This window comes from Heloderma suspectum, chromosome 1 (genome assembly GCF_057233095.1).
Source record: "Heloderma suspectum isolate Gila_16-S chromosome 1, 16-S_ref, whole genome shotgun sequence".
NCBI classification, from domain to species: domain Eukaryota; kingdom Metazoa; phylum Chordata; class Lepidosauria; order Squamata; family Helodermatidae; genus Heloderma; species Heloderma suspectum.
In genome coordinates this window covers 133,366,146-133,392,638 of record NC_139458.1, presented here as the reverse complement: position 1 = coordinate 133,392,638, position 26,493 = coordinate 133,366,146, and the positions used below count along the sequence as shown (strand labels likewise).

General features: G+C 46.8%; 1 protein-coding gene across 1 annotated transcript in view; it reads left to right on the top strand.

Moving 5' to 3' along the window:
- The first annotated feature begins 317 nt into the window (after positions 1-317).
- Positions 318-26,493, top strand: part of LOC146357914 (bestrophin-1-like) — a 29,095-nt gene continuing 2,919 nt past the window's right edge. The window contains exons 1-8 of the mRNA XM_084847801.1: positions 318-469; positions 4,035-4,129; positions 5,485-5,718; positions 10,148-10,302; positions 11,199-11,276; positions 19,012-19,164; positions 24,575-24,655; positions 25,907-26,058. Of these exons, the coding sequence (XP_084703927.1) occupies positions 318-469; positions 4,035-4,129; positions 5,485-5,718; positions 10,148-10,302; positions 11,199-11,276; positions 19,012-19,164; positions 24,575-24,655; positions 25,907-26,058 (1,100 nt within the window). The remainder of the gene's footprint in view (positions 470-4,034; positions 4,130-5,484; positions 5,719-10,147; positions 10,303-11,198; positions 11,277-19,011; positions 19,165-24,574; positions 24,656-25,906; positions 26,059-26,493) is intronic.

The window sequence follows — 26,493 nt, the reverse complement described above, 5'->3', positions numbered from 1 at the left end:
AGGGCTGGATAAAATGAGGCTGAGGGGGCCCCAGTTGCCTGCTTCTGATATAAGGTTTTCACAATACACTTACATCAATGTACCCTCAGTGTGGGGAAGAGTCAAGCTTGAAGTGGCCCTGAGTTAGAATTCCTTGCCAACTTGGCATGAGCTTCTTGGGCTACGTCTCCTCTGCATAAAATCACTTACGGTTTTAGGGCCCCCATTAAGTTACCCCATTCCCCAACCAGCCACTGCTTCTTTTACCTTCCTGCAGGTTCTCCCTAGGAGGGCCTTATTCCTCATCACAATGCTGTTTGTTTCTAGCAGGCCTTGTGATGACCGTGACGTACACGTATCGTGTAGCTGATGCACGCCTTGGCACCTTCTCCCAGCTGCTGCTGCGATGGAAAGGCAGCATCTACAAACTCCTCTACTGTGAGTTCTTAATCTTCATCTCTTTCTACTTCAGCATCAGCCTCATCTACAGGTGAGCATCTACATTTCTTCTAGGCCTGAGAGGTTTCCTTGGGGCATTTCTGCATAATCATGGGAAGTGCATCACAACAAGTCAGATGTGTGTTCCCTCACACATCTAACTAGAAAAATAGCATTGCCATTGGGTGCCATGCTGGCTGGGAGTTATGGGAGTTGCATTTCAGCACATCTGGAGGGAGCCAGGTTGCGGAAGACTGGCTTAATGTATCGCAGTGCACTAATTGTCACATGGTCATGGTAGATAAATGGCTTAGTTTTTAGTTCTTCTTCCTCCTCCTCAAGGTGGTAGGTGGTTTTAAATAGTGCTCTGCTGAGAATTTCTCACACATTTTTTTCCAACCATTTTCATTCCATTTGACAGAAAAGAAATGGCTTTTGAAAAGAAATTCAAAGGAGAACATTTTGGAGACATCCCCATGGGTTGGGTTCAGGGTTCTTGTGCTTACTTTACTTATGAGATGGCGAAGGAATATGTGTGAGTGTCCTATCTTTCATTGTACAGTCATCTCTTTGGCAGCCTGTAACCTCCCTGGCTTCCCACACTTAATGAAAGCCCAGGGGATGACATCATGAAGGAAGTCCTCCCATAGGGGCCCTTTCAGATCAGGAAGTGCAGGCAGCCTAGGAGGCTGCAGAACAATAGAGAGGTATATAATAAAAAGATAAAACACACACAGCACCCTTGGCCACCTCACAGTAATTAGGTAAGCTCAAAAACGCCACCAAAATAAATTATAAAATGCCCTGAGAATGAGGCAGAACAATGGAAGCCTCTTTCATGGGGGAAGAAAACGTTCAGGAACTTGGAGGACAGATTTGGGGACAGCATTAGTTCCACTTCTTTCCTGGAGCTAAACATAACACTGCCTCCCTCACACCAGCATCGTGAAGGATGCAAAATGGGGGCCCGGCTGCCAACACAGTTGGTACTGTTGCCACTTGCAGTAGCAGCACGCACACACACACACACACCCCTTAGGGAAAAAAGAAAGAAGCTGTGCTGCAAACTCTGGCAATGGTGAACCTTATCTGTGAGAAACTATCGGAGAATTTCTCCTACCTCAGAGAAATTTGGTGGAATTGTTTCTCTCTCTCTCTCTGCTGCCCCACCCGCCCAGTTTCTCTGCCTATAAACAGGGTAGAGAATTCTGAGAGGCTGTTTGCACATAGCTGTAGTTTTAAGTAAAGAATGTTTCCCTCCTTCTCTCCCCAAATACCCAAACAACAAGCAGCAGCCACTTAAACTGTAGGAGGGAGGGAACGCTCCAGCCAGCAGGCCTGAGGTTGGACATGTCATATTCAGAAGGTGGGGGGAGCGAGGCAGTGCTTTTCCAGGTGATCTCCCTCTGCAGGCTACTTTAGCAATTGCACCCCCACCCTACCACTTTTCAGTGAATGGACTCGGCCCCAATTGCATGAAGGGATGAAAGATGGTCCACAAGACTGGAACAGCAGCCTTCAGCGCTTCCTGCCTGCCTCTGTAAGCAGTGCCCATCCCCGTTTCTAAACACAAGTAGTTAAAATATGTGTATTTTAAATATGTGGCAAACAAGCATCAATCACTTCAGAACTTTTCTGCTAACAAAATGCATCAAAGAAAAGCAAGTACTCCAAACATCCAGGACGCTTCCAGATGGAGACGTCCTCGTGCTAACTACCAGAAAGCTTTGCGCAGCTATTCTGTCTTACGGGTGGAAGGCATCAGCATCTGCATCCCCTGAAAAACATCCGTGAATGAGTCAGGGCACAATAAAAGTCTCATCAGCAAGCTCTCTGGCTTGTACTTTCACCAAAATAAGGAACATTTGCGGGGGGGGGGGGGATCAGTAGAAGAGTGCACTATTAGCATTACCTCAGAACTCTCTAGTGGTGAAGAATATTGGCTTAGATCCTACATGAGCATACACACATGCACACACATTTCTGCAAACACACAGTATGGGGAGAGGTAGAATTCCCCCACCACTGCAACCTGTCACACCTGCCAGTGCCCCTCCCAACCTTCAGGAGGGGTCGACAGGTGCAGAGGTCTGCCACTGGAAGTGCAAAGCGAGATAACATCCTTTCATGAGCACAGTGGAGCCACTAGGTCATTTTTGGCCTTAGACTTAACGGCCTTATGGGTGGGGAGAGGGGGAATGATCTAGACAATCATGTTGTGAAGCACACAATTAGCATTTCTGTTCCCCGTCCCTACAACCGTCATTCCATGCCTTACAAATGCTTCTACATTCCTGACACGTTAGAACAACTACAATAGAACTAATAACCCTGATAACAAAGACACTCTGAGGATGCATGATTTGCATTTTAAACTCAAATCAAAGAACTGTCATGACTACAGAAATTAAATGGAGTTTGGGTTATGAGCAGAAGATGTTGTCATCTGGACCCCCCATAAAATTCTGTGAATAAAGCAGGACGATGGCGCGATAAGCACCCCAAGGGAGCCCACAGCCTTGAAACATTTCTTAAGTATCTCAACTCAACAGGTTCACAAAATGGTATGGGGGGAGGTAGTCGTGTTGCTTGCCACTAATAACATCATGAATAATACCTGATAGGAGCTCATGAACAACTACATTCCACACAATAAACAGCCAAGGAATATACTATCTGCGGTTAAGTTCATATTTTCCCCTGATACAATATACTGTGTTTTAAGTGGTAAGGGGAAAAAGAATATGACATTCCTACAACAAAAGCGATGTTGAGGGAAAACATCAGGGCTGCACACAAGAAATGCAAATAAATGTGCATTTGTTGCCCAAATCCACCTGATAACGCAGGAAGGCCCTTAGAGCTGGGAACCCCTCCCCCCCCCGAAATCCACCTGATATTGCTGGAAGGCCCTTAGAGCTGGGAACCCCTCCCCCCTGAAATCCACCTGATTTTGCTGGAAGGCCCTTAGAGCTGGGAACCCCCCCCCCCCGAAATCCACCTGATATTGCTGGAAGGCCCTTAGAGCTGGGAACCCCTCCCCCCCGAAATCCACCTGATAGTGCTGGAAGGCCCTTAGAGCTGGGAACCCCTCCCCCCCAAAATCCACCTGATTTTGCTGGAAGGCCCTTAGAGCTGGGAACCCCTCCCCCCCGAAATCCACCTTATATTGCTGGAAGGCCCTTAGAGCTGGGAACCCCCCCCCCGAAATCCACCTGATATTGCTGGAAGGCCCTTAGAGCTGGGAACCCCTCCCCCCCGAAATCCACCTGATTTTGCTGGAAGGCCCTTAGAGCTGGGAACCCCTCCCCCCCGAAATCCACCTGATATTGCTGGAAGGCCCTTAGAGCTGGGAACCCCCCCCCCCGAAATCCACCTGATATTGCTGGAAGGCCCTTAGAGCTGGGAACCCCTCCCCCCCGAAATCCACCTGATTTTGCTGGAAGGCCCTTAGAGCTGGGAACCCCTCCCCCCCGAAATCCACCTGATAGTGCTGGAAGGCCCTTAGAGCTGAATCCACCTCAGAGTAATAATTATTTTCTCCATTCTCATCAGTGAGAAATACCCTTGCTGTTTTGAAACTGCGAATATCCCCCTACTATATGTTTCCATTCCAGGCTGATTTTGAATGAGAACCAAAGGCTGATATTTGAGAAACTGGCTCTGTACTGCAACAGCTATGCCGAACTGATCCCTGTGTCTTTTGTGCTAGGTAAGGAATGCAAAGACAGAGGAAGAATGATGCAAAGCCTTGGATGCCATTTATTTCATTTATTTCTTACATTTATAGCACGGGCCAACCAAAAGCATTTGGTTGCTTGAGGCAGAAAATCCAAAATGATTTTGAAAAATCCCTATGATAAAAAAGAATAAATTGAATAACTGATTATCTGTTACCCAAATCGACCACCTGAAGTGGCCGCCTCATTCTGCCTAGTAGTAGGGCTACTAACCTTATTTATAGCTCACCCGTTCCAGTGGGTTCAGGTCATATCAGTTCCACCAGAAACTGGATATGAATTACTGTTCTTTTAAAAAGTCCTCAAGAGTTTGGGGAAATAAAAGACAGGCAGATCATATTAAGAAGATGATGGTGGAAGATTTATAGACTGTATCGCTTTGTTATTGCATAAATTCGATGTCTGGGATCTTTGCAACAGTTCCTTATTTGTCACTAATTTTTATCTCTAACCCATCAAAAAGTCCCCAAACACTATAATAGTTATCAGTGTTTACAAAATGTGCAATACTTCTCAGCAGAAGCTTAGTCATAAAGATACTGGCTGTGTTCTTACTGCTGAGGCAGCAGCTCCTGACATGAGGTACTGCTGGCAGTTACCAACACAATGCCTTTGTTCCTCAGGACAGCTGAACTTTACATAACTCTGAATAATGCTACTTCCTTTCCCTTAAAATGCAGCAGAAGGAAGTTCACATAAAGATGTCCTCTCTGAGAAGTGGGATGGATATTCCCACAAATGGCCTTTTGATATTCTTGTTGGCAGCTTCATGTTAAGCTTTTTTTGGAGTAGGCTCCCTACACCAGGCAGAGGAGGCTACAAGAGATAGTAGTGCCCATTCTGACAGGATATAGATAAGTGAGAGAACAGCTCAGATCTCACAGTGCCAAGCAAAAGCCTGTCAGAACAGGCCCTGCCAATAAAGATCTCTTGACATTACTGTCAGGGTGCTGAGCATATGCACCATCCAGAGTCAAGGAAATACTATGGTTTCCAAAGAATTTCAGCTTCCTTCCTTTTAAAAGGAGTTGCTAGTCCTTGTCGTCACAGAGGAAAATTTAAAAATGTTCAGGCAGCATCTTGTGGAAGCTCAAAAACAAAAAAAGGCTTGTTAAGCAGAGGTTCTGGTGGCTGCTGTTATTAAGGGTGGGGGTGTACATGTGTGTTTCTTCTCGTCTCTCCTTGCTTCTACCACCCCCTGCCAAATTCTCCTCAAATAAATATACACTTCTTAATTGTTTTTATTATTTGCTCTGAGGTCAGATACATATGCCTGCAAGTAATCGGCAGTCCTTTCCTTAGGACTAACTGTCCCATTCCATTATAGGCTTTTATGTTACCTTAGTGGTGTCTCGCTGGTGGGGGCAGTACGAGAGCATCCCCTGGCCTGACCGCATTATGAACCTGGTCTCGAGTAGCGTGGATGGGAAGGACGAGTATGGGCGCCTCCTGCGGCGCACGCTGATGCGCTACATCAATCTGCTGAGTGTGCTGATCTTGCGCTCCGTCAGCACAGCAGTCTTCAAGCGGTTTCCCAGCATAGAACATGTTGTGACAGCAGGTAATAGCCATCACCATGATGACCAGCTATGACAAAACTCAAAAGTGTGGGGGTAGAGTGGGCAATTTTATTTATTTATTACATTTCTATCCCACCTTGCCTCCAAGGAACTCATGGTGGTGTACATAATGCCCCGCCGCATACTATACTCACAGCAACTCTTACACAGGGCTGTTAATCGGCTGATAATCCGCTGTATCTACTTTCTGTTTCAAGGCCAAACTGAGATCCGAGCTCTACACGAGGAGTGTTTCCTTTCCTGCTTTTCTGCTATATAACCTCTACGTGGCACTGTGGCATAACAAAATAGTGCAAATACACAAAAGGAAATCACACTTTCTTTCACTTTCACAATTCAGTGCTGCATTTTCCCTACTCTAAAAAAAACTTGCCGAAAATGCTGGTTAGCCACAGAAGCAAAACTGGAGGGTCACAACATCATTTGAAGAACTTGTAAACAACTGTGAGTGTGGAATGACGAGCACATGATAAATGCCTCATGTAGAAAAGCTGGTCGTGAGCTTTCTGACTGAGCAGGGATTTGAACCTGGATCTCTCCACTCCTAGTCTGACATTTTAACCCCTATACTACAACGGCTCTCTGTCTATAAAGTCTATGGGTTCAACAAGCTGGGCCAATTATAATTGTTATGGGACCTACCCTGTACGGTACTGTTAGTCTCTCCTCATTTCTCTGAGTGGTGAGAAGTCTCAGGGCTGCGGTGCTTACCTGGGTTTGGTTTCTTTTGAAACAAGGTCATAAAGAAACAAGATCACAGCCAATGGCCAGGCTGGAGTTGTACCCCAACACACCTGGAGGGCACAGGCTGGGGAAAGCTGCTATACACAGCATAGCAGGCAGGGAGGGTTGCGCCATGGAGATGCTGATCCCTGAGCCAAGTGTTAATCTCTATGCCAGCTCACAGCTTGGCCCTGCTGCAGCTGCCTTTCTGCCATTGCTCCAGAGAGCCAAGATGTGCCAGCCTTGTTTCTTAGCCCTGTTTCTACCTGCCAGCCTTGTTTCTCAGCCAAGGTTTGAGAGGATGTTATGAACACTGGTGGCTGAAAGATTATGGGCTGCCTCATTTGTCTTGCAGCTGGTCCACAAGAGGCGAACAGGTAACCCAGATCAGTGTGCTGCTGCCCAGAACCGGCCCTTGTGTACAGTGATGCAGTTAGAGAATTCTTGAGCCTTTCTGCACAAGGCTTTTATTGTGCACTTGTGATTGCTCACTCACGGTAGTTTGCAGGTCCTTAACATGATGTTGTCATTCTTCAGGGCCTCCCCCGTGCTTTGCAGCCATTATTGCTGGATTTTTTTTCCCTAACGAGGACAGTGTGGTATTTTTTCTGAATGGCGTTACAGCATTCTTGTGTAATTGCCCAGTTCCGCTATACCAGAGCACTACTTAGCAGTTGTGTAATGGAACATACAGAAAGGCAGAGAAAGAAAGATCCCAGAAATCACGCAAAAAATCTGGAAGCAGAAGCCTCAGTAAAGGTGCAGGATAAAAGCCTCATGTAGAAAAGCCTGGACTCTGGACTTAATGTTCTTATGTGGGGACTTTAAATGGTAATGCATGTTACTTACCAGCCCTGCTGTGTTGGGGGCCTTCTTGCTCCTTCTGCTGAGTGGGCCTCTGGACAGCTGCCCCAAAGTCCTGTCTTGATGGCACCAGTGCCCCTGTACTTCCCAGCCCCATCTTTCCAATCGTTTGTACTTTCCAGGTGAGGTCCAAAACACGTCAGCATAAAACAGTATTCCCATATAGCGTTAGCAAGCAGATCCAGTCTAATAAAGAGATTGTGTCAGCTCTGCTTGCATGATACTTATGAATATACATTCATCTGCATCCAGACAGACAGACAAAAGAGAAATGGGATGTCTCCCTCCCTCTGGTGCTATTTCTAACAGTGTGGCACTATCTAGTGGCCACTTCTTGTTCTACTTTCTGCATTTTTTTTCTTTTTTGGTGAGATTATGAAACAAGTTCTTTAAAGAGGAGGAGGAGGAGGAGGAAAGGAAGGAAGGAAGGAACAGTGAAATCTTCCATGGTGGACAGGAGTGTGATAAATAAAGAACAGCAGCTGACCAAAGAGAGATGTGCAGTGGAGGCTGGTGGCTCCAATGTCAGTGGGGCAGTGGATCCGCTCTGGGTTTCAGACAGAACCAGTCAGAACTCCAAAAGGGCTACCCAAGGTGCTGAACCTATTTTGGGGTTGGTGTTCAGCACCTTGGATAGCTCCTTTGGAGTTCTGACTGAAACCCAGGGTGGATTAGCTGCCTTGTGACCTCAGAGCCACCAGCCTCCACTGGAGATGTGACAATATTCTTTGCGACATAGAGTTCTTTCAGCCTTTCAGGGCTTCTAGCATTACCAATCAGAAGGCATTCTGCAGCAATTCCATCTTTTCTTCCATAAGGGATTTTCCTCGATAAGGAAAAAGATGGACGAAGCGGTGGGAAAATATGGGAGGCCTCAAGCGGAAGACAATATTGTCTAGATCATCCGTAAAATCCTGCGAGTGAGGCAGGGCAATGGTGCCATAAAAGCCTCATCTGGAAGCACCTCCAGACACCAGCAACTCTGTAATCAAATTAACTTCTGGTGTAAAGACACATGTCTAAACTGTCTTGAAGCCATTCAAAAAGAGTTTGTGCTACAATGGGATGGACTAAGAAGCAGGTCCTTTGAAAGGGAAGCTGTTTTTCATTTCCTTCTTCTGAGGTCCAGTTCGCACAATCAAGTTGCAGGGAGGTGATGGAGTCAATTGTTTTTAAGACACTTGAAAGTGCTTTAAGAGGGGCTTTGCTTCCCACGGTGTACATACATTTTTGGTCAATCACTGGATGGGCAGGGGGCAAATTTGAGTTGAAGTTCCCTACCCCTCTGACCCTTGAGGTCACAAACACTGAAACTGTGTGTCCAACACCTAATATTAGAACTGCTTGCATGGGGCTTAAAGGAGCATTTTCACTGGCATGAATTGCCACTAGCCCATGTTTTATGCTGATGAAGAAGCAGTCCATGAACCAGGCAGTGTGTGTGTGTTTGCAAGAACAGAATTTAGTATTAGGTGAAGAATTCTGCATCCTGGGAATCTATGCTTTCCATTTAAATAAAAAGCAAGTGTCTGGCCCTTATGGTGACAAAGCTAGGCTTTAAAGGATGTGTGCAATGCCTGGTCAAATCTCAGAAGGAAGAGGGGACCGAGGAGGAGGTTGTATTGTTCCAGTAGTCTGTACAGCTGCATGCCATTACGCATGGCCAGCAGAAGCAGAATAACTTATCCAAAATAAGCAAATGTATTCAAATTTGCACCATTTGCATAATTTATGTCATCAGTAGGATTCAACCTTTCTTGGGGTATACTGTAGAGCATAGATAGAGCAATACACAGTTGCTGCCTATGGGGGCAACAACACGCTTTGCTTGTGCTAAGGCAGGGGTGTCAAAGCTCTTTTAGCCCAAGGGCTGAAGCTCTTGGGGGCCACATTCCAGTGGTGGGTGGGGCCAAAGGCCAAAGGGGCACAGCTTAAAGCTCTTACTGCCAGTAACTAAGCCTTAGGAGAGGCATTTCAACCTTTAGAATGGGGGGGGGGAATGGACCCCTGCACAAAACCCAGGAAACCACCAAATGTTTACCAATCAGGAGAAAACAGGGTAGGGCCAGGGGAAGGGGGCATGACCATCTGGGGAACCACAGAGAGCTGGACTGGGCACCCAGCCTGGCTGGATTTGGGCTGCAGACCTGAGGTTCTGCACCCCTGTGCTAAGGTTCCCTTGCCAGGTGCATGAAAAGGATGGGCTTATTCGAGTGTCTTCCATGCCTTCCTACTTCCCCCTCTTGTTTCATTTCTAAGAGTAAAATTCTGAGCTTTTGTAGACAAGGCTTTTACTGCGTGTTCACCGTTCCGCACTCACAGTTGTTTACGGGCGCTTTAGACAATGTCAACACAGTCTGGTTTTGCTTCTGTTTTATAAACGCTTTGGGGTGGTGGGGTGGAGCAGAGAAATTCCAAAGCGAAACTAAGTGCAATCTCCCACAGGTGTAGTTGCATTATTCTACTATACCACAATGCCATCTAGAGGTTATGTAATAGAAAGTACAGACCAGCAGGAAAGGAAAATAACTTAATGTAGAGTTCTAATCTTAATTCTGCAATGAAACTGGAAGTGGAAAAAGTGGGTTCAACAGTCTTTTTTAGGAAACCTCCTTATCTCTAATTTGGTTATAATGGCTAAGTTTCTCCCATGAATATTGCTTTATAGACTCAGGAATTTCAAGCCCAGAACTCAATGCTTTGAGGACCCAAACATTATTATCAAGGCTAATAGATTTATGTCCTCTCCAAAAAATGGGTCTGGGAAGGGCAGAATCTCTGCAAACTGTCTTTCCACTCTCCTCCATCTTCTCTTCTGTGCAGGCCTGATGACTCCAGAAGAACACAAGAAGTTTGACAGCATAAACTCACTTCATAACAAGTTCTGGATCCCCTGTGTTTGGTTCTCAAACCTGGCAGTGAAGGCACGTAATGACGGACGGATTCGTGACAGCGTGCTCCTCCAAGGCATCTTGAATGTGAGTTCTGGTGATGGGAGTGGACGTCACACTGTGATTTCTTGGAGGCCTTGCTGCCGGTAGGAGTGGGATGGTGGAAAGAGGAAGGGGGGAAATCAAAGAGTGGGTTGGAACCAAGATTTAGTCTAATAATAGCAGTGCACAGCATTCAAAGTACTTCAAATGCATTAGCTCAATAAATCCTACCACAAAGCTGTAAAGTACATCGGTACTTTCCCCATATTGTTTGGGGTACGGGGGACAAATTTATTGGCTTGTCTAGCCTTCACCAACCTGGTGTCCTTCAAATGTGTTGGACTACAACTCCCATCATTCATAGCCAGCATTGATCATTTGGAGGGAAGGTTGACCTTCCCACCTTAGGGAAGGTTGACCTACTGAGTTCATGGAAGAGGTGGGATTCAAACCAGGTACTTCCTGAGTGCAGCTTCAGCAGGTCGTCTAGTTTGACCTGCAATCTAGCCCTGGAATATTTTTTTTAATGAGCTGTGCTGGGCATAGAACTATTGACCACAGGAACCTTTGCCCAAGGCCCACTCATGTTTGGACTCTCCAAAGCACAGCCTACTCATCTTCAATGTTTTTGTCCAAAATGATTATTGCTAGAAACTTGTGTTGGTGTGTTTAATGAAAGCCAAGATTTCCAAGAAGCCAATTTCTGTGCCAGACTCTGCATTCCATGCTGCACAGTCCAGATATCAAATGCCCATAATTCTTGCTTTGACTTAATAAGAGTGAACTATCAGGTAGATGTAGTATTGCTGAATAGGAAGTCCCATTTACGAGACAGTATCAAAAGTAGTGATTTGCATGCCGTGGCTTACTCTGCAAAGGCAATGGCAGTACTGTGGCAAATAGTCCTTTCCTTTCTAAATATTTGTTTTCCCCTTCCTCAGGAAATGAACACCTTGCGCAGTCAGTGTGGGCGACTCTATGGGTATGATTGGATCAGTATCCCATTGGTCTACACACAGGTGAGAACAGAACTTAGATATGTATCCTCCTGCTTAATTGCAAGCAGATTTACCTTATTATGCTCAGTGCTTGGGATTAAGTAAATGGTGCAATCCAGAGTAATTTAAATGGACCTGTGTCCCACCAAAACGCACACTAGCTCACAGTTATACACTAACATCCCATTGTTTTTTTCAGTGGGATTTAAATATGCAACCCAAATGATCAGGGAGTGGAGCAAGTCCTTTACACAGAAAGGCTACACTATTTGGGGCTTTTTAGTTTAGAAAGAAAGTAAACAAGGGGGACATGACAATGGTTTATAAAGTTATGTTTAGAGTGGAGAGGGAGAGGCTCTCCCTCTTCCATAACCTGGAGGTCATCCTATGAAGCTGAGTGGTAGGAGATTCAGGACAGATTAAAGGATGTACTTCTTCAAGGGATGTTGCGAGTGCGGTTTGGGGTTCGGGAACTGGTCGAGCAACCCCCGCGCACGACCCCCAAACTTCGCCCACTGAGACACTGTCCTTGTTCGCTCCCTGCTCGTGCCCACTCGTGCTCCCCAGCACTCACCGCAAACTGGTTCTATGAGCACCACCATTTTTGCATCTTTGATTTTTGCATAAAACAGGAAGTGTAAAAATGTGCATATTCAAATATGCACAGTTTGGAGCTGGGAAAACTAAATATGCACAATATTAGAGCTATAATCCCTCTAATATTGCACTTATTTAGCTTTCCCAGCTCCAAACTGAGCATATTTGAATATGCACATTTTTTTAACTTCCTGTTTTATGCAGAAATAAAGGCACGAAAATGGCGGCGCTCACTGAACAGGTTCGTGTTGAGCACTGGAAAATTCACCAAACTCCTGGGTGGCTCAAGCGCAGGTTTGGGGGGATGCAAGCAGGGGCGCTGCTTTGGCGAGTGCCTGGAGAACCCGAACTAAGGTGAGTTCTTACATCCCTAACTTCTTCACACAGTGTATAATTAAACTAAGGAACTTACTACCCCAAGATGTAGTGATGGCCACCAACTTGGATGGCTTTAAAGCAGGATTAGACAACTTCATGGAGGAGAAGGCTATCAGTGGATACTAATCATGATTTATTTATTATTAAATTTATTAATTACCCATCTGGCTGGTCACCCAGCCACTCTGGGCAATGTACAACAATAAAAACAGTTCAAAACAATAAAATTCAACATTAAAAACATCACATTTCTAAAATTACCCTAACCCACCCCAAATGCCTGCCTTAACAACCACGTTTTTAATACGTGGTGGAAGCTCATTAAAGAGGGGGCATGGCGGAGTTCCCCAGGGAGGGAGTTCCACAGAGTGGGGGCCACCACAGAAAAGGCCCTCTCCCTCGTCCTCACCAGCCTAGCTGTCCTGGCTGATGGGACAGAGAGAAGGCCATCCGAGGCTGATCTTGTTGAGCAGCCTATCTGGTGTTGCTGGAGGCGCTCCTTGAGATAGGCTGGGCCGGAACCATATAGGGTTTTAAAGGTCAAAACTAATACCTTGAATTTGGCCCAGAAAACAACTGGTAACCAATGCAGCTCCTTCAGCACTGGAGTGATGTGATTTCGCCGGCGGCTGCCTTTAATCAGGCGAGCCGCTGCGTTCTGTACTAGCTGCAGCTTCTGAACCGTCTTCAAGGGTAACCCCACGTAGAGTGCATTACAGTAGTCTAAACGAGAGGAGACCAGGGCATGTACTACCGATGGCATGTACCACCTTCCTGAGGTGGTCAGGAAGGTAGGGGTGCAGCTGCCGTATCAGATGGAGTTGGTACAGCGCTGTCCGGCTCACAGCTGACACCTGAGCCTCCATGGACAGCTGGGAGTCTAAGAAGACCCCCAAGCTGCGGACCTGGTCTTTCAAGGGTAGCCGTACCCCATTCAACACCAGGTCAACATCTCCCAACCTCCGCTTGTCTCCCACCAAAAGTACCTCGGTCTTGTCAGGGTTCATATTCAGCTTATTCCTCCCCATCCAGCCACTCACCGTCTCCAGACATTTGGACAGGGATTCTACGGCCAACCTTGGTGAAGATCTGGATGAGAGGTAGAGCTGCGTGTCATCCACATACTGATGACACCGCACCCCAAACCTCCTGATGATAGCTCCCAGCGGCTTCACATAGATGTTAAATAGCATCAGGGAGAGGATGGAACCCTGTGGCACCCTACAAGTGAGTGACCACGGGTCCGAAACCTCCTCTCCCAGTGCCACCCTCTGGTACCTGCCAGAGAGGAAGGCCAGAACCACCGTAATATGGTGTCCCCAATGCCCAACTTCTCCAGGCGGTCCAGGAGGATACCATGGTCAACTGTATCAAAAGCCTCTGAGAGGTCGAGGAGAACAAGGAAGGAGCATTTACCACTATCCAGATCCCTCCTCATGTCATCCACCAAGGCAACCAAGGCTGTTTCTGTCCCATGCCCAGGCCTGAAGCCCGACTGAAATGGATCTAGATAATCGGCTTCTGCCAAGTGTGCCTTCAACTGCATCGCCACCACCCGCTCAATCATCTTGCCCCAAAATGGCAGATTCGAGACTGGGCGAAAATTGTTCAGAACATGGGGATCCAAGGAGGGCTTTTTTAAAAGCGGTCTTATCACTGCCTCCTTGAGGGCTGATGGCATCACTCCCTCCTCAAGGGAGGCGTTCACCACTGCCCTGATCCCCTCACCCAGCCTCTGTATGATGGCTGTATGTTACCTCTGGTATCAGAGTCAGGGTACTTCCAGACAAAGCTTATATCACACCATTGTCTTGCCTCATTCATGAAGTTTTACGGGGAGTCTAGAAGTCACCTTGTAATCTTCTCATATTTTCCCACCACTTCTTCCATCTTTTTTCTTACTGCAAGAAATCCATTAAGGGGATTGCTGCACATTGCCTTCTGATTACTAGCCTAGGAGGCCTTTGCCTGGAAGCACCCACAATATGCCTCTGGGGAACACAAGTGGGAGGGTGCTATTGTGCTCATATCCTGCATGTGGGCTTCCCATAGGCCTGTAATTGCCACTGTGGAAAACAGGATGCTGAACTAGACAGGCCTTTGGTCTGATCCAGAACAGCTTTTCTTATGTTCTTATCTCTGGATTACACTCAAGTCCTCAAATGTAAATAAGTACGTACACTTAAACCCATTCCATTTGAACCTCCATGTCAACTTTCCTCAGCACAATTACAGTTGCATACACTGCATGCACAATCCCCTTGCACCCCTTCACACGTGAACCTCTCCTTAGACCTTGCATAACCTTCCCATTTATGAATCCCATAAATACATCTCTAGCATGCACGATATTGTGGATTCAAGTTACAATGGGTACCTGTGCCCTGTGCACTTATAGCCATACACAAAACACATCCCCCCCCCGACTCTTATACATATTGCGCCATAAAAGGACAGGGCACGTTCATGACTAATGGTATTTGATCCTCATTTTCTCTGAGCACATGCTTCTATTCTCCTGGTGCATATCAAACCTGCCATACAAGCCAATTCCCTCCCCTTGATCATGCATTAGCCTGAGCCCTAACAGCACTGCTTCACAGCTATTGGTTCACACATGGTGCAGTATTTAGTGGGATGAACCTGTAAGCAGGGAAGGCTGTTATCTGCCTTAGACACCAGGCACATCATGCACCAACACCCAAACAGCGGCCTCAGGGTAGACCTTATGGTGCCAGCTCCCTCCTCTCTTTGTCTTATGCAAACATACAGCTTAGAATCTCATGATCTACACCTTAGATAATGCACTCCGTTGGACTCTGTGGTGCAGAGAAAGAGGATTCCTGTCCCTGTGGATCATTAAGGTTAATAGGAAATGTATATGGAACCCTGGGCATACCAAAGTCTCCTGCAGGCCAGGATCAAAGAAGGAAGGAGGGCAAAACCTTACACACACAGTCTATTTCCATGGGAACCTGCTTGATACTGGACATCACAGGATGCTTGCTGGAGTACCTAGGAGAGAAGGCAACAAGAGTTAAGGTGGCACAAGGCTTTAAGGAGCCTTCTGGCACCTTAAAGACTAGCAAATGTATTCTGGTGTAAGCTTTCATGGACTATGGCCCACTTCACCAGATGCATGGATTATTATGGAGATATAATATATGTGCAAATATATGATAACACCAGTGTCAGTGTTTTTGTGTTATCAGCAATAATTACACAGTGAATGACCACTGTTAATAATGTGATTGTCACTTTTTGCATTTAATTCCCTTGATTTCAGTGTTTACAATTCTTCCTCCACCCCATAACCACCACTATATGAACCATATATATGTAAACCTGAAACTCTCCATAATACTCCATGCATCTGATGATTTTGTGGGTTACCGTCCACAAAAGCTTATGCCAGAATAATTTTGTTAGTCTTTAAGGTGACACAAGACTTTCTGTTGTTTTTGCTGCAAGGGACTAATATGGCTGCCCCTCTGTAGGAAGAGATAAGAATATCTCTACATTCACTCTCTCCCTCGCCTATGCATATGCACACACATACATGTGTTTTAGTGTGAGCTGGTTTGGCTTGTGGCAGTTACCTAGCACTTGGTAGATGGAGACAAACTAGATTTAAACTGCTGGATAGACTCTCTGAAACTTATGTAGCAAAAGATACTCAGACCTGAGGTCCAGAATTCAGAGTAAGCATTCATCCACACATGTCACATAACGGTGGGCTGCCTGATGTTGAGTGGAACTGAAGGACAAGGCCAGCCCTACCATTAGGCAGAGTGAGGCAACTGCCTCAGGCAGCAAATGCTGGGGGGCAGCAGTGGCAGCAGCCCTCTCAACTGTTCCTCGTGAGTCCCCGGCTATTCCCCTCTCTGGGAAAACAGAGCTGTGTATGTCACGCAGCCTGTCCTGAGCCCCCTAATGGGGCCAGTGCCCTCAGGTGCGGTGGAGGATGCTATCCCATAACCAGTATTGAAGTAAGATTCAACTACCAGTCCAGTTGTCTTCCGTATGTGGAATGGGGAGTAGACACCACCTTGTCCTTTGTTTCAGGCAGCAAAATGTCTTGGGCCAGCCCTGTTGAGGGATTCTTATCACCAGTTTCCTGCTGCACCTTCCAACGTCCTTGCAGACCTTGCCACTTCACAAAAATAAAAACAAACCAAGTCCCTGCCCCCAGTGGCTCCCTGCCCATTTGGGAAGCACAACATTTATGATAACTGTGGCTATTGTGATGAACCCATGCTACATTAGTTTCACTAGGGAAAGCATTGTTTATGGAAGCTCCACCAGTTGTAGCAAAACCTCTATTGCCAGCCACGGAATCCGATCCAGCAGGAATAGAGTAGGAGAAAGGTAGAGTTGCCAGGTTGTGATCCAGATGTTCTCCCACTGCCTTAAATTAATGGATCCTCTGAAGACAAGGTGGCAGCAGCTTCTTCCACCATTCCACCTCCATCTTTTTGTTCACTGCCCTCTTTTGCCTGCTTTGTTGGGTATCTGGAATTCTGCTTGCTATAGCAGATGGAGGAGAAGGAGTAGCAGCAGCTGCTGCCAGGGATGGTGCGGGCGCCTGATTCCATCCGGGAATCCAGCGAACCACCCCTGCCTGCACCCTCAAGCCCCGCTCACCAAGCCCCTGCCCCCACTCGCCCCCTCCCCGTGCTTGGCGAATGGCCTGCACTCACTCCAGCAGCCTTGTCAAGCTTCGTGGGCATCATCTTTTGAGAAATAAAATAGCGATCAAAAAATTATCATATTTGCGTAAGCGCAAAAATGCGCATACTTGTGTATATGTGAAAATGCACATTTTGCAAATGCACATATTTGGGTGTGTGCAAAAAATGCACATTTTTGCAAAAATGTGCATTTTTGTGCATGCACGAATATGTGGCTTCACAAAAATGTGCATTTTTGCACATACGCAAATATGTGCATTTTGTTATCACCTTTTTATATTTCAAAAAATGGTGACTGTGGAGCTTGACAAGGCTGTCGGGGTGAGTGAGGACTGCTCGCCAATTGCAGGAGGGGCTAGAGTGCAGTCCAAGCAGAGGCTGGGCGGGCATCCAGAGAACCCAGACAGGGGTGGGTTCACGCATCCCTAGCTGCTGCCTGGTAGTGAATTTAAAGGCACAGGCATAGTCTTTGGACTGCAACATAGTAGCATGTCAGGTATCTCAGCCAGATATAGACCAAGAAACCCATTTCAAAAAAACTGATGACCAAAAAATGGGATGGCGCCACAAATAGGAAAAGGGAAAGGAGAGAACTCAAGATGCTGACAAAAGTTTTTATTTTAGGCCCAATGCGTTTCAGAAAATCTTTCTTCAGGAGCACATTTTCAACAATCATTTGCCAATACAATGAACATTCCAATGTTTCCTATTGCCTATTGCCGTTTGTATTGGTGAATCATGGTTGAAAACATGCCCCTGAAGAAGGATTTTCCAAAATGCATTGGTCTTAAATAAAAACAAATTAAAAAAACAGCATCTGGAGTTCTCTGCCTCCTTCTTTTCCTAGAAATCAGTTTTGCCATAAATACTGACCCCAGCACCAAACCAAACCAAAGGAAGACTGTAATAGGGTCCTAATGTCAAGAGATATTCAGGAGAGCCAAAATCTGAGCCAGATTCCAGATCACAAATGATGTAGAAGTGATGTGGATCATCAGCAGCCATTGAAGGGGTTCCCCATTTGAAATGCAAAAGTATAGAATTATCAGAGAGTGATGTGTAGAATTCAAAGTCTGGAAGCATCAGTAGGGAATTTAGAGCCAGAGTAGCTCTTTTGAGGGATGGAAGGGTGGGGAAACGAGCCAGGAATTGAGCTCCTCAAACTTGTAGGGACTTTCCAGACAAAGGTTCTTTACGTGGGAATAACCCTGCTTTCTCTTAGTGCTTTATTAGTCCTAGACATAGTATCTAGGAAGCCTAGTGTGCTACTAGGCTTACTGCAGGAGGATAGCCATTCTTTGGGATTTAAATTGTATACACTTTTTGGGATTTAAATTGTATACACTCAAATACTGGAAGATGTGGGTAAAGCTTCTGTAAAGAAAGGGGGAAAGAAACAGGGAAATGGTTTAGAATAGAGGTGCAAACCCATAGCAGAGGTAGGTAGGAAAAAGACATGTAATGTACCTTGTAGCAATCCCTTAGGTACCTCTGACCCAGTGGTCCACATGATGTTTGCACAACCACCTTCCATACAGCAAAACAGATAGAACACACTTGTGCTTGTTGAGGGCAAAGAGTTTACTCTTTGGATTAGTGCAGGGGTGGGCAACTTTGGGGGACTGGGGGCCATTTTTGCCTCACCTCAGACCTCTCCCATGGACTATATTCCTGCCATTGTGCCACTAAATTCAGTGGCAGCAGCAAACATAGACACACACACACACTGCAATTTGCTGCCAAATTTCAGCAGCAAACTGCTACAGGAGACTAAAACAGCCAAATTTATCTTGTTTAAAAGCTACATTTGGCCATTTTAGTGTCCTGTAGCAATTTGCCTCTGAATTTTGGTGGACTGGTGTTTTTTGCTGTTGTCACTGTGAATTTCGGTGTGCGAGGGGGGTGCACTCGGGGGCTGCATGTAGACCACAAGTTCCACACTCCTAGCTTAGTGGCTTGAGTGTAGATAATAGAAACACTACAGAAACACTGTCTGGCATGAGCCATGACTCAGTAATGGCTGTGCACCACCACCACTCCTGTTAAACCATAGTGTCTTGACAAGTCCTAACAGCATCTCTTTCTCCAAGGTGGTCACAGTAGCCGTTTACAGCTTCTTCCTGGCTTGTTTAATTGGTCGGCAGTTCCTGGACCCAGCAAAGGACTATCCTGGCCATGGGATGGACCTCTTTGTGCCCGTTTTCACTTTCTTGCAGTTTTTCTTCTATGCTGGCTGGCTCAAGGTCAGTTTAAAGTAGAGCTGTGCACAAATGGACTCTTAAAATTCTCCAGCAGATTTGTGGGCAAAGAAATGGGGGGAGGGGGAACGACACAGTTTCACCGAATTTCTCCTAGGGGAGGAGAAATTCGCCAAGTTTCTCACAGATAGGGCTCACTGTTGGCAGGGGTTGTAGCACGGGTTCGTTCTTTTTTCCTTGTGGTTTTTGGTTTACGGCACTGCTTCTGTAGGTGGCAACAGCATCAACTGTGTTGAGGCTTCCACTCTTCTGAGGCGGAATTTTTAATTTCCTTTGGTGGTATCTTTGAGCTTACCTAATCACTGCAAGGCGGCCCAGGGTGCTGTGGGTGTTTTCTCTCTCTATTACACATCTTTCCATTGCTCTGCAGCCTCCCAGGCCACCTGCACTTTCTGAACTGAAAAAGCCCCATGGGAGGAATTGCCTCGGGGTGTCTTCCTCGTGATGGCTTTAACTGAAGTGCAGGAAGCCGAGGAGGTGACAGGCTGCCACAGAGATTACTGTACAATGACAGGCAGGACACTCATGCACACTCCTCAGCCACCTCCTAAGTAAGGTAACCACAAGAACCCCAGACCCAACCCATAAGAATGTATCCGAAATTTCTCCTCCTTGGAATTTCTTTTCTATCAAACTGAATGAGAATGGTCAAAAAAATGTGGGAGAAATTTATTTATTTATTTATTTATTTATTTATTTTATTTCATTTCTATACCGCCCAATAGCCGAAGCTCTCTGGGCGGTTCACAAAAACTAAAACCAAACAACACACAATAAAACAATTTAAAATATATAGAACATTAAAACCACAATATAACAATACAACCACAATAAAACCTAGCAGCAGTACAGGAGTTTAAAATACAGATTTAAAACAGCAAAGATAAAAATTTAGAAAGCTAAAATGCCTGGGAAAATAAAAAGGTCTTCACCTGGCGCCAAAAGGAGTACAATGTAGGCACCAGGCGAACCTCACTAGGGAGCTCATTCCAGAGCCGGGGTGCCACAACAGAAAAAGCCCTCCTCCTAGTAGCCACCCGCCTCACTTCCTTTGGCAGGGGCTCACGGAGAAGGGCCGCTGATGATGATCTTAAGGTCTGGGCAGGCACATATGGGAGGAGGCGATCCTTCAGGTAACCTGGCCCCAAGCCGTTAAGGGCTTTAAATATTAACACCAGCACTTTGAATCGGGCCCGGAAACGGACTGGCAGCCAGTGCAGCTGGAAAAGTACTGGCGTAATATGAGCTCACAGGCCAGTCCCTGTTAACAATCTTGCTGCCCTATTTTGGACCAGCTGAAGTTTCCGGACCGTTTTCAAAGGCAGCCCCACGTATAACGCATTGCAGTAATCCAGACGAGAAGTTATCAGAGCATGGATAACTGTAGCTAGGCTATCTCTGTCCAGATAAGGGCGTAGTTGGTATACCAGCCTAAGCTGATAAAAAGTGCTCCGTGCCACTGAGTTCACCTGTGCCTCAAGTGACAGTTCTGGATCCAAGAGCCCCCCCAAACTACGAACCTGATCCTTTAGAGGGAGTGCAACCCCCTCCAGAACAGGTTGAATATCACCTAGCTGGGCAGACGAACCACCCACTAACAGTACCTCCGTCTTGTCTGGATTGAGTTTCAGTTTATTAGCCCTCATCCAGTCCATTACCGTGCCCAGGCACTGGTTCAGAACAGCCACTGCCTCACCTGGTTTTGATGAGAAAGAGAGGTAGAGCTGGGTGTCATCCGCATATTGATGGCACCTCAGCCCACACCTCCGGATAACCTCCCCCAGCGGTTTCATGTAGATGTTAAACAGCATGGGGGATAGAATAGAGCCCTGTGGAACCCCATGGCACAATTGCCATGGCACAGAGCAATAATCCCCCAGCGCCACCTTCTGGAATCGGCCATCCAAGTAGGAGCGGAACCACTGTAGTGCAGTGCCTCCAACTCCCAACCCAGACAATCTATCCAGAAGGATACCATGGTCAATGGTATCGAAAGCCGCTGAGAGGTCCAGGAGAATCAACAGGGTCGCACTCCCCCTGTCCCTCTCCCGGCAGAGGTCATCCCACAGGGCGACCAAGGCAGTTTCCGTTCCAAAACCAGGCCTGAAGCCCGATTGAAATGGATCTAGATAATCCGTTTCATTCAAGAGTGCCTGGAGCTGTCCTACAACCACCCGCTCAAGCACCTTGCCCAGGAAGGGGATGTTGGCCACTGGCCTATAATTGTTAACATCCTCTGGGTCCAGGTGAGGCTTTTTCAGGAGTGGTCTAATTACTGCCTCTTTTAAAGCAGCAGGCACCACTCCAGCTCTCAAGGAGGAATTTACAACCTCCTGGACCCAGCCGGACAACCCCTCCTTGTTTGATTTAATAAGCCATGAAGGGCAAGGGTCAAGCACACAAGTGGTCGATCGGACTTGGCCAAGCACCTTGTCCGCATCCTCAGGTCTCAGTAACTGAAACTCATCCAATAAAACTGGACCAGACGGTGCTCTGAACGCCTCTACGAATGGAACTGCATTAATGGTGGTGTCCAATTCATGACGAATCTGAGTGACTTTATCCTCAAAGTGCCGCGCAAACTCGTCACAGCGTGCTACCGAGGGTTCCACCGTCTCTCTCCCTGGCCCAGAATGTAACAGGCCGCGAACCACTCGGAAAAGCTCCGCCGGACGACACTGAGAAGATGCAATGCTGGTGGAAAAGAACTGCCTCTTTGCCACCCTCACCGCCACAGAGTAGACTCGATAGTGGGCTCTTACCTGTGTTCGGTCAGACTCAGCACAAGTTTTCCTCCACCTGCGTTCTAGCCGTCTCCCCTCTTGCTTCATTGCCCTCAGCTCAGGTGTATACCAAGGAGCTGGCCGGGCTCTGCTCAGAGGGAGAGGGCGCTTGGGCGCGATCGTGTCAACCGCCCGAGTCATCTCTGCATTCCACAGAGCGACCTGGATGTTCGGCACAGCGCTAGTTTAAAGGAAAGAATATTGATCCCCAGGAAACTTCTGCCCACCAGGACAGAACATCTGAAGGTAGTCCTTGAGCAGGTGAAAGCACTGATCCCAGGGCCATTTCACACATTAGATTCGAATGCAGGAGCACTGAACCTCAGGCCCAGGGGCCAAATCCGGCCCGCCTGGTGGGCCAATCGGGCCCTCTAGGGTTCTCCAGATGGCCCCGCCCCCTTTCCCTCAACCACCAATTGTTGGGTGGTTTCCCAGCTTTTGCATGTTTTATGGCCCCCATTCGAAAAGGTTGAAATGGGTCTCCTGAGGCATAGTTATTGGCAATAAGAGCCTGAAGCTGGTATTTGGGACCTGCTGCTTTTCCCTTCAGCCCTGCACACCATTGGAATGTGGGCCCCGCGTGCTTCTCCGAAATCAAATTTGGCCCTCGGATGGAAAGAGGTTCAACCCGCCTGGTCTAATAATTAAACGGAGGCAAAGCTTGGATTCCCAGTGAGGCCAAAACTACACAATGGTGGCAGTCCCCCTACTTTAAACATGGGCTTGCCCATTCACATGTAAAATGCCAGGGGTGGGGGTGGGGTCAGAGGGCGATTTAAAAGGGCCAAAGGGGAATGCAAATGGGAGGTGCTGCATCCTCCCCACCAGTCACAGCTCTTACCCCTGCCATCCATCCCACCAGGAGGGTTTCTTCCAGGTAGACTCCAGTGCCAGAAGTCAGCCTAGGGGCTCCTGCACACGGAGCTTTTATCCTGCTATTGAGATGGCTCAATTACGGAAGTTTGTGAGCTCTTTACATGGCGCCATGAACCTCCAAGGTGTTTCCTGCACTAAATGCCCTTTGTTTCGTTGTTAAAGAGATTGCAGATAATGAGCTAGCAAATTACCCCATTGCGTTCCGCTTGAGTTCCCTCCATGAAAAGAGGAAGAGGGACAAGAAGAGGAGCGAGATCCATGAAAGATTTGGAAGACTCAGATACAGGGAGAAGGAGGGGGGAAGGGAATGGGGGAAAGGAAGTGGGTGAAAAAGAGAGTTGTTGGGCAGATCTATATTGCGCCCGCCATCGCAATGAATTCGGTGTTCCGTCGGGTTAAACGCTCTCGCATTAAAATGTGATTATTCACACTCACCCATTTTCCCTGTTGCAGTGCTTCATCGAATGCGCAAGCTCGGTTCACACTCGAGCGCTGTGCTGTTTTCCTGTGCACGCTTGTCTGATCTTGGATGCTAAGCAGGGTTGGCCCTGGTCAGTAGTAGTTGGATGGGCGACTGACTGGGAATCAGGCTTCCTGCACTGAGCAGGGGGTTGTTGTGTCCCTTCAAATGAGACTACGTTTTACCCCCTCCTATCCCCTGCTCTGGATGTTGTTGTTTTTTAATTAAGGCGTTACCCTCGCAGAATCAGGGCTTCTCCGCAATGTTTTTTTTTCTAATTGAGGCATGATCTTTGAAGCTTTGAGTTGTGAAGCTTCACAACTTTGAAGCTTCAAAGATCAGGCCTCAATTAGAAAAAAAACATTGCGGAGAAGCCCCGATTCTGCGAGGATAACGCCTTAATTTTTTTAAAAAAACATCCAGAGCGGGGGATAGGAGGGGGTCAAACTTAATCTAATTTACTGCTCAGTGCAAGAAGCCTGATTCCCAGGTGGTCTCTCATCCAAGCACTGACCAGGACCGACCCCGCTTAGCTTCCAAGATCAAACGAGTGCACGCACATCCAGCCCTTTGCATGTTGTTGAGCAAATGGGGGCTGCTGAGGAAGCTATGCAGTTGGTAGCCGGAAGAAGACAGGGGGCCATCGAGAGCTGTGATTGGACAGGAGGGAAATACAAACACCACGGCATATGGACAGGCGGGGGAGGGGACTACGACTGGATACGGTAGCCAAGGCAGAAAATCAGAGCACATTAAGGGGAAATATTGAAAGCGGGAGCATGGAAGTGGGAAATTCCGGTTCCAATTCGAGGCGGCTGCTGCGCAGTGTGAAAGGCAGGTGGTGAAACCTCATTGGAAGTGTAAAAAGGCAGTAAGTGTAGATCCAGCCGTTGTGATCCTGCATTTAAAGCAGAAGCAGAAAATCCCATTTTAAATGCTGGATTTTAGGGTGGTGTAGAGATGCTGTAGTTCTTTTTTTTTAAAGGAGCTAAAGATGGGAATCCCAAAGGGTTTTTCTCAGCTGAAATGCTATTTGCTGGAAGGCAGTCCATAGCAAGCAAATACATAAGCATCTCTCTTCTCTCTACAAAGTCCCAGATCCCTTTACTCTCGGCTCATCTATTTCTTACCCTTTTATTCCACTGGCTAGACAAGAGAATATCGGCTTAAATGTAATAGTGAATTCCATTTCTCTCATCAACTGGATCATCCTTAGGGGAGCCTCACAACCCAGGAGCTATATTTGGGTGATCCTTTCATTGTTCTCATTTCACAGGTAGCTGAACAGCTCATCAATCCATTTGGGGAGGACGACGATGACTTTGAAACCAACTGGCTCATTGACAGAAATCTGCAGGTGAGTTAGAGGCCTGCGATTACACCAAGGGTGGGCAACACGCAGCTCAGGGGCTACATGCTGCCCCCACCCTGCTGTGGCCCCCTCCACCCCCACTAACCCCCCCCCAAAAAAACCTTGGGAAAATGTTATTTTAAAAAAAAACTAGGAAAACATGGCATCCATACAGAACTCTAAAAGGGTCAAATGTAGCTGGAAAATAAGTTAACTTTGATATTTTTGGCATCCTATAGTGCTACGGGTGCCATTTTAACCTAATGTTTTAAAAATTCTTTTTCAATTTGCCCAGCAGACTGCAGTGGGGCATCCAGGGGACAAAAATGGCCCCAGACCTCTTGAAATTGTCCACCCCTGTGTTAGAGGGACTGCAAGAAGGTCTCTCAGATTCTGCCTGTGGAGCAGCTCTTTCCCCTTTGATGCATCTCAGACTAGGGCGGACAGCTCTCAGAGGTTCTTGATACACAGTTAGATAGAACAGAGTCATATCTGAACTTAATTTGGACTGGGTTAAGTGGCTATTAATTGCCACATCCCCTTCTCAGCTATTCGGTAGCCATCCAATGTTTGATAAGACCATGGCTCTGAGAAGGAGCTTCATAACATGCTAATAGTCTTCCCAGTCAAGCACATGTCTGTCTTCGTGTGCTGCTCCATTATCATAAGGACCAGTGTGCTTCTAGCTTCATTATTTCAGCACATGACCTTTCCGTTTCTTTCTATACCCAGATAATTTCTGAATGCTGGAAGTTCAGACCGGATGCCTCCCCTGCTCACCTCTCACTGAGCTTTCCCTCATGCTGTCTTCCTTGCACTTTGATCATTGCCTGCCATTCATACACTCATGCTGCTTTCTATGCATCAAAAGCATCTCATTCCATAACTCTTCCTTCTTAGGCAAGCCTGCACAACTTGTGAACCACTTGGCCATGATCTGAGCCCAGCGCAGGCTCAAGAGATCTCCCATTTTTGCTGCCTGCCTGAGACTCCCCTCCCCACTCCCCCATCCCAATCTTTATCAAGGCACCAGCAAGGCACAATACATGGTTATCTTAGTGTGCTGTTCCATTATCATAAGCACACCAGCATACTCAACTGAAAAGAAAAAGAAAAAAAAAACCCCAAATCGCTTTGTTTCTTAAACTGCAACTGTCTCAAAATTATTAGAAATAGATACTTTCTCAGAAATGGAAAAATAAGAGCAAACACGCTCACAGTGCAATAGTGTTTGATGAGCATGTCGTCTCTCGGCAGGTCTCCCTTATGGCTGTGGATGAAATGCACCAGGACCTACCCACCCTGCAGAAGGATCCATATTGGAATGAATCAGACCCACAGCCACCCTATACAGCAGCAACTGCAGAATATAAGCGGACCTCTTTCCTTGGCTCAACGTTTGACATCAGGCAAGTAAAGTGACCTAAAGCAGCCGTGGAGATGGAGATCCTTTTTCCTGACCCAGGAAACACATCTGAAGATGTAGGCACTTGCCTATGGACACTCATGACACAATTAATGTGTTAACTTTATAGTGCCGCAAGGGTTTTTTTAAAAAGAGCTTTACTAATACCAAAATCGATGGTACCTGCAACAAAACATTGTGGAATGGAGTGCTCCTGTTCAGGGTTCCAGCCCGCCATACTCTCTTCCTGGATATTCCATTCTATTCCCTACCCCCACAAAAACAATAAGTCAGAATTCCATGCCTATTGAGCATGCTCAGTCCTCATTGAGTTGTTCTGGGCTTTTCCCTTTAGTGTTTTTTTTTTTTTCTGCTAATGATTTTGTGTACTTCTGTGAACTTTGGGTTTCCTGAAACCCACTGAAACCTCCCTCTTGTG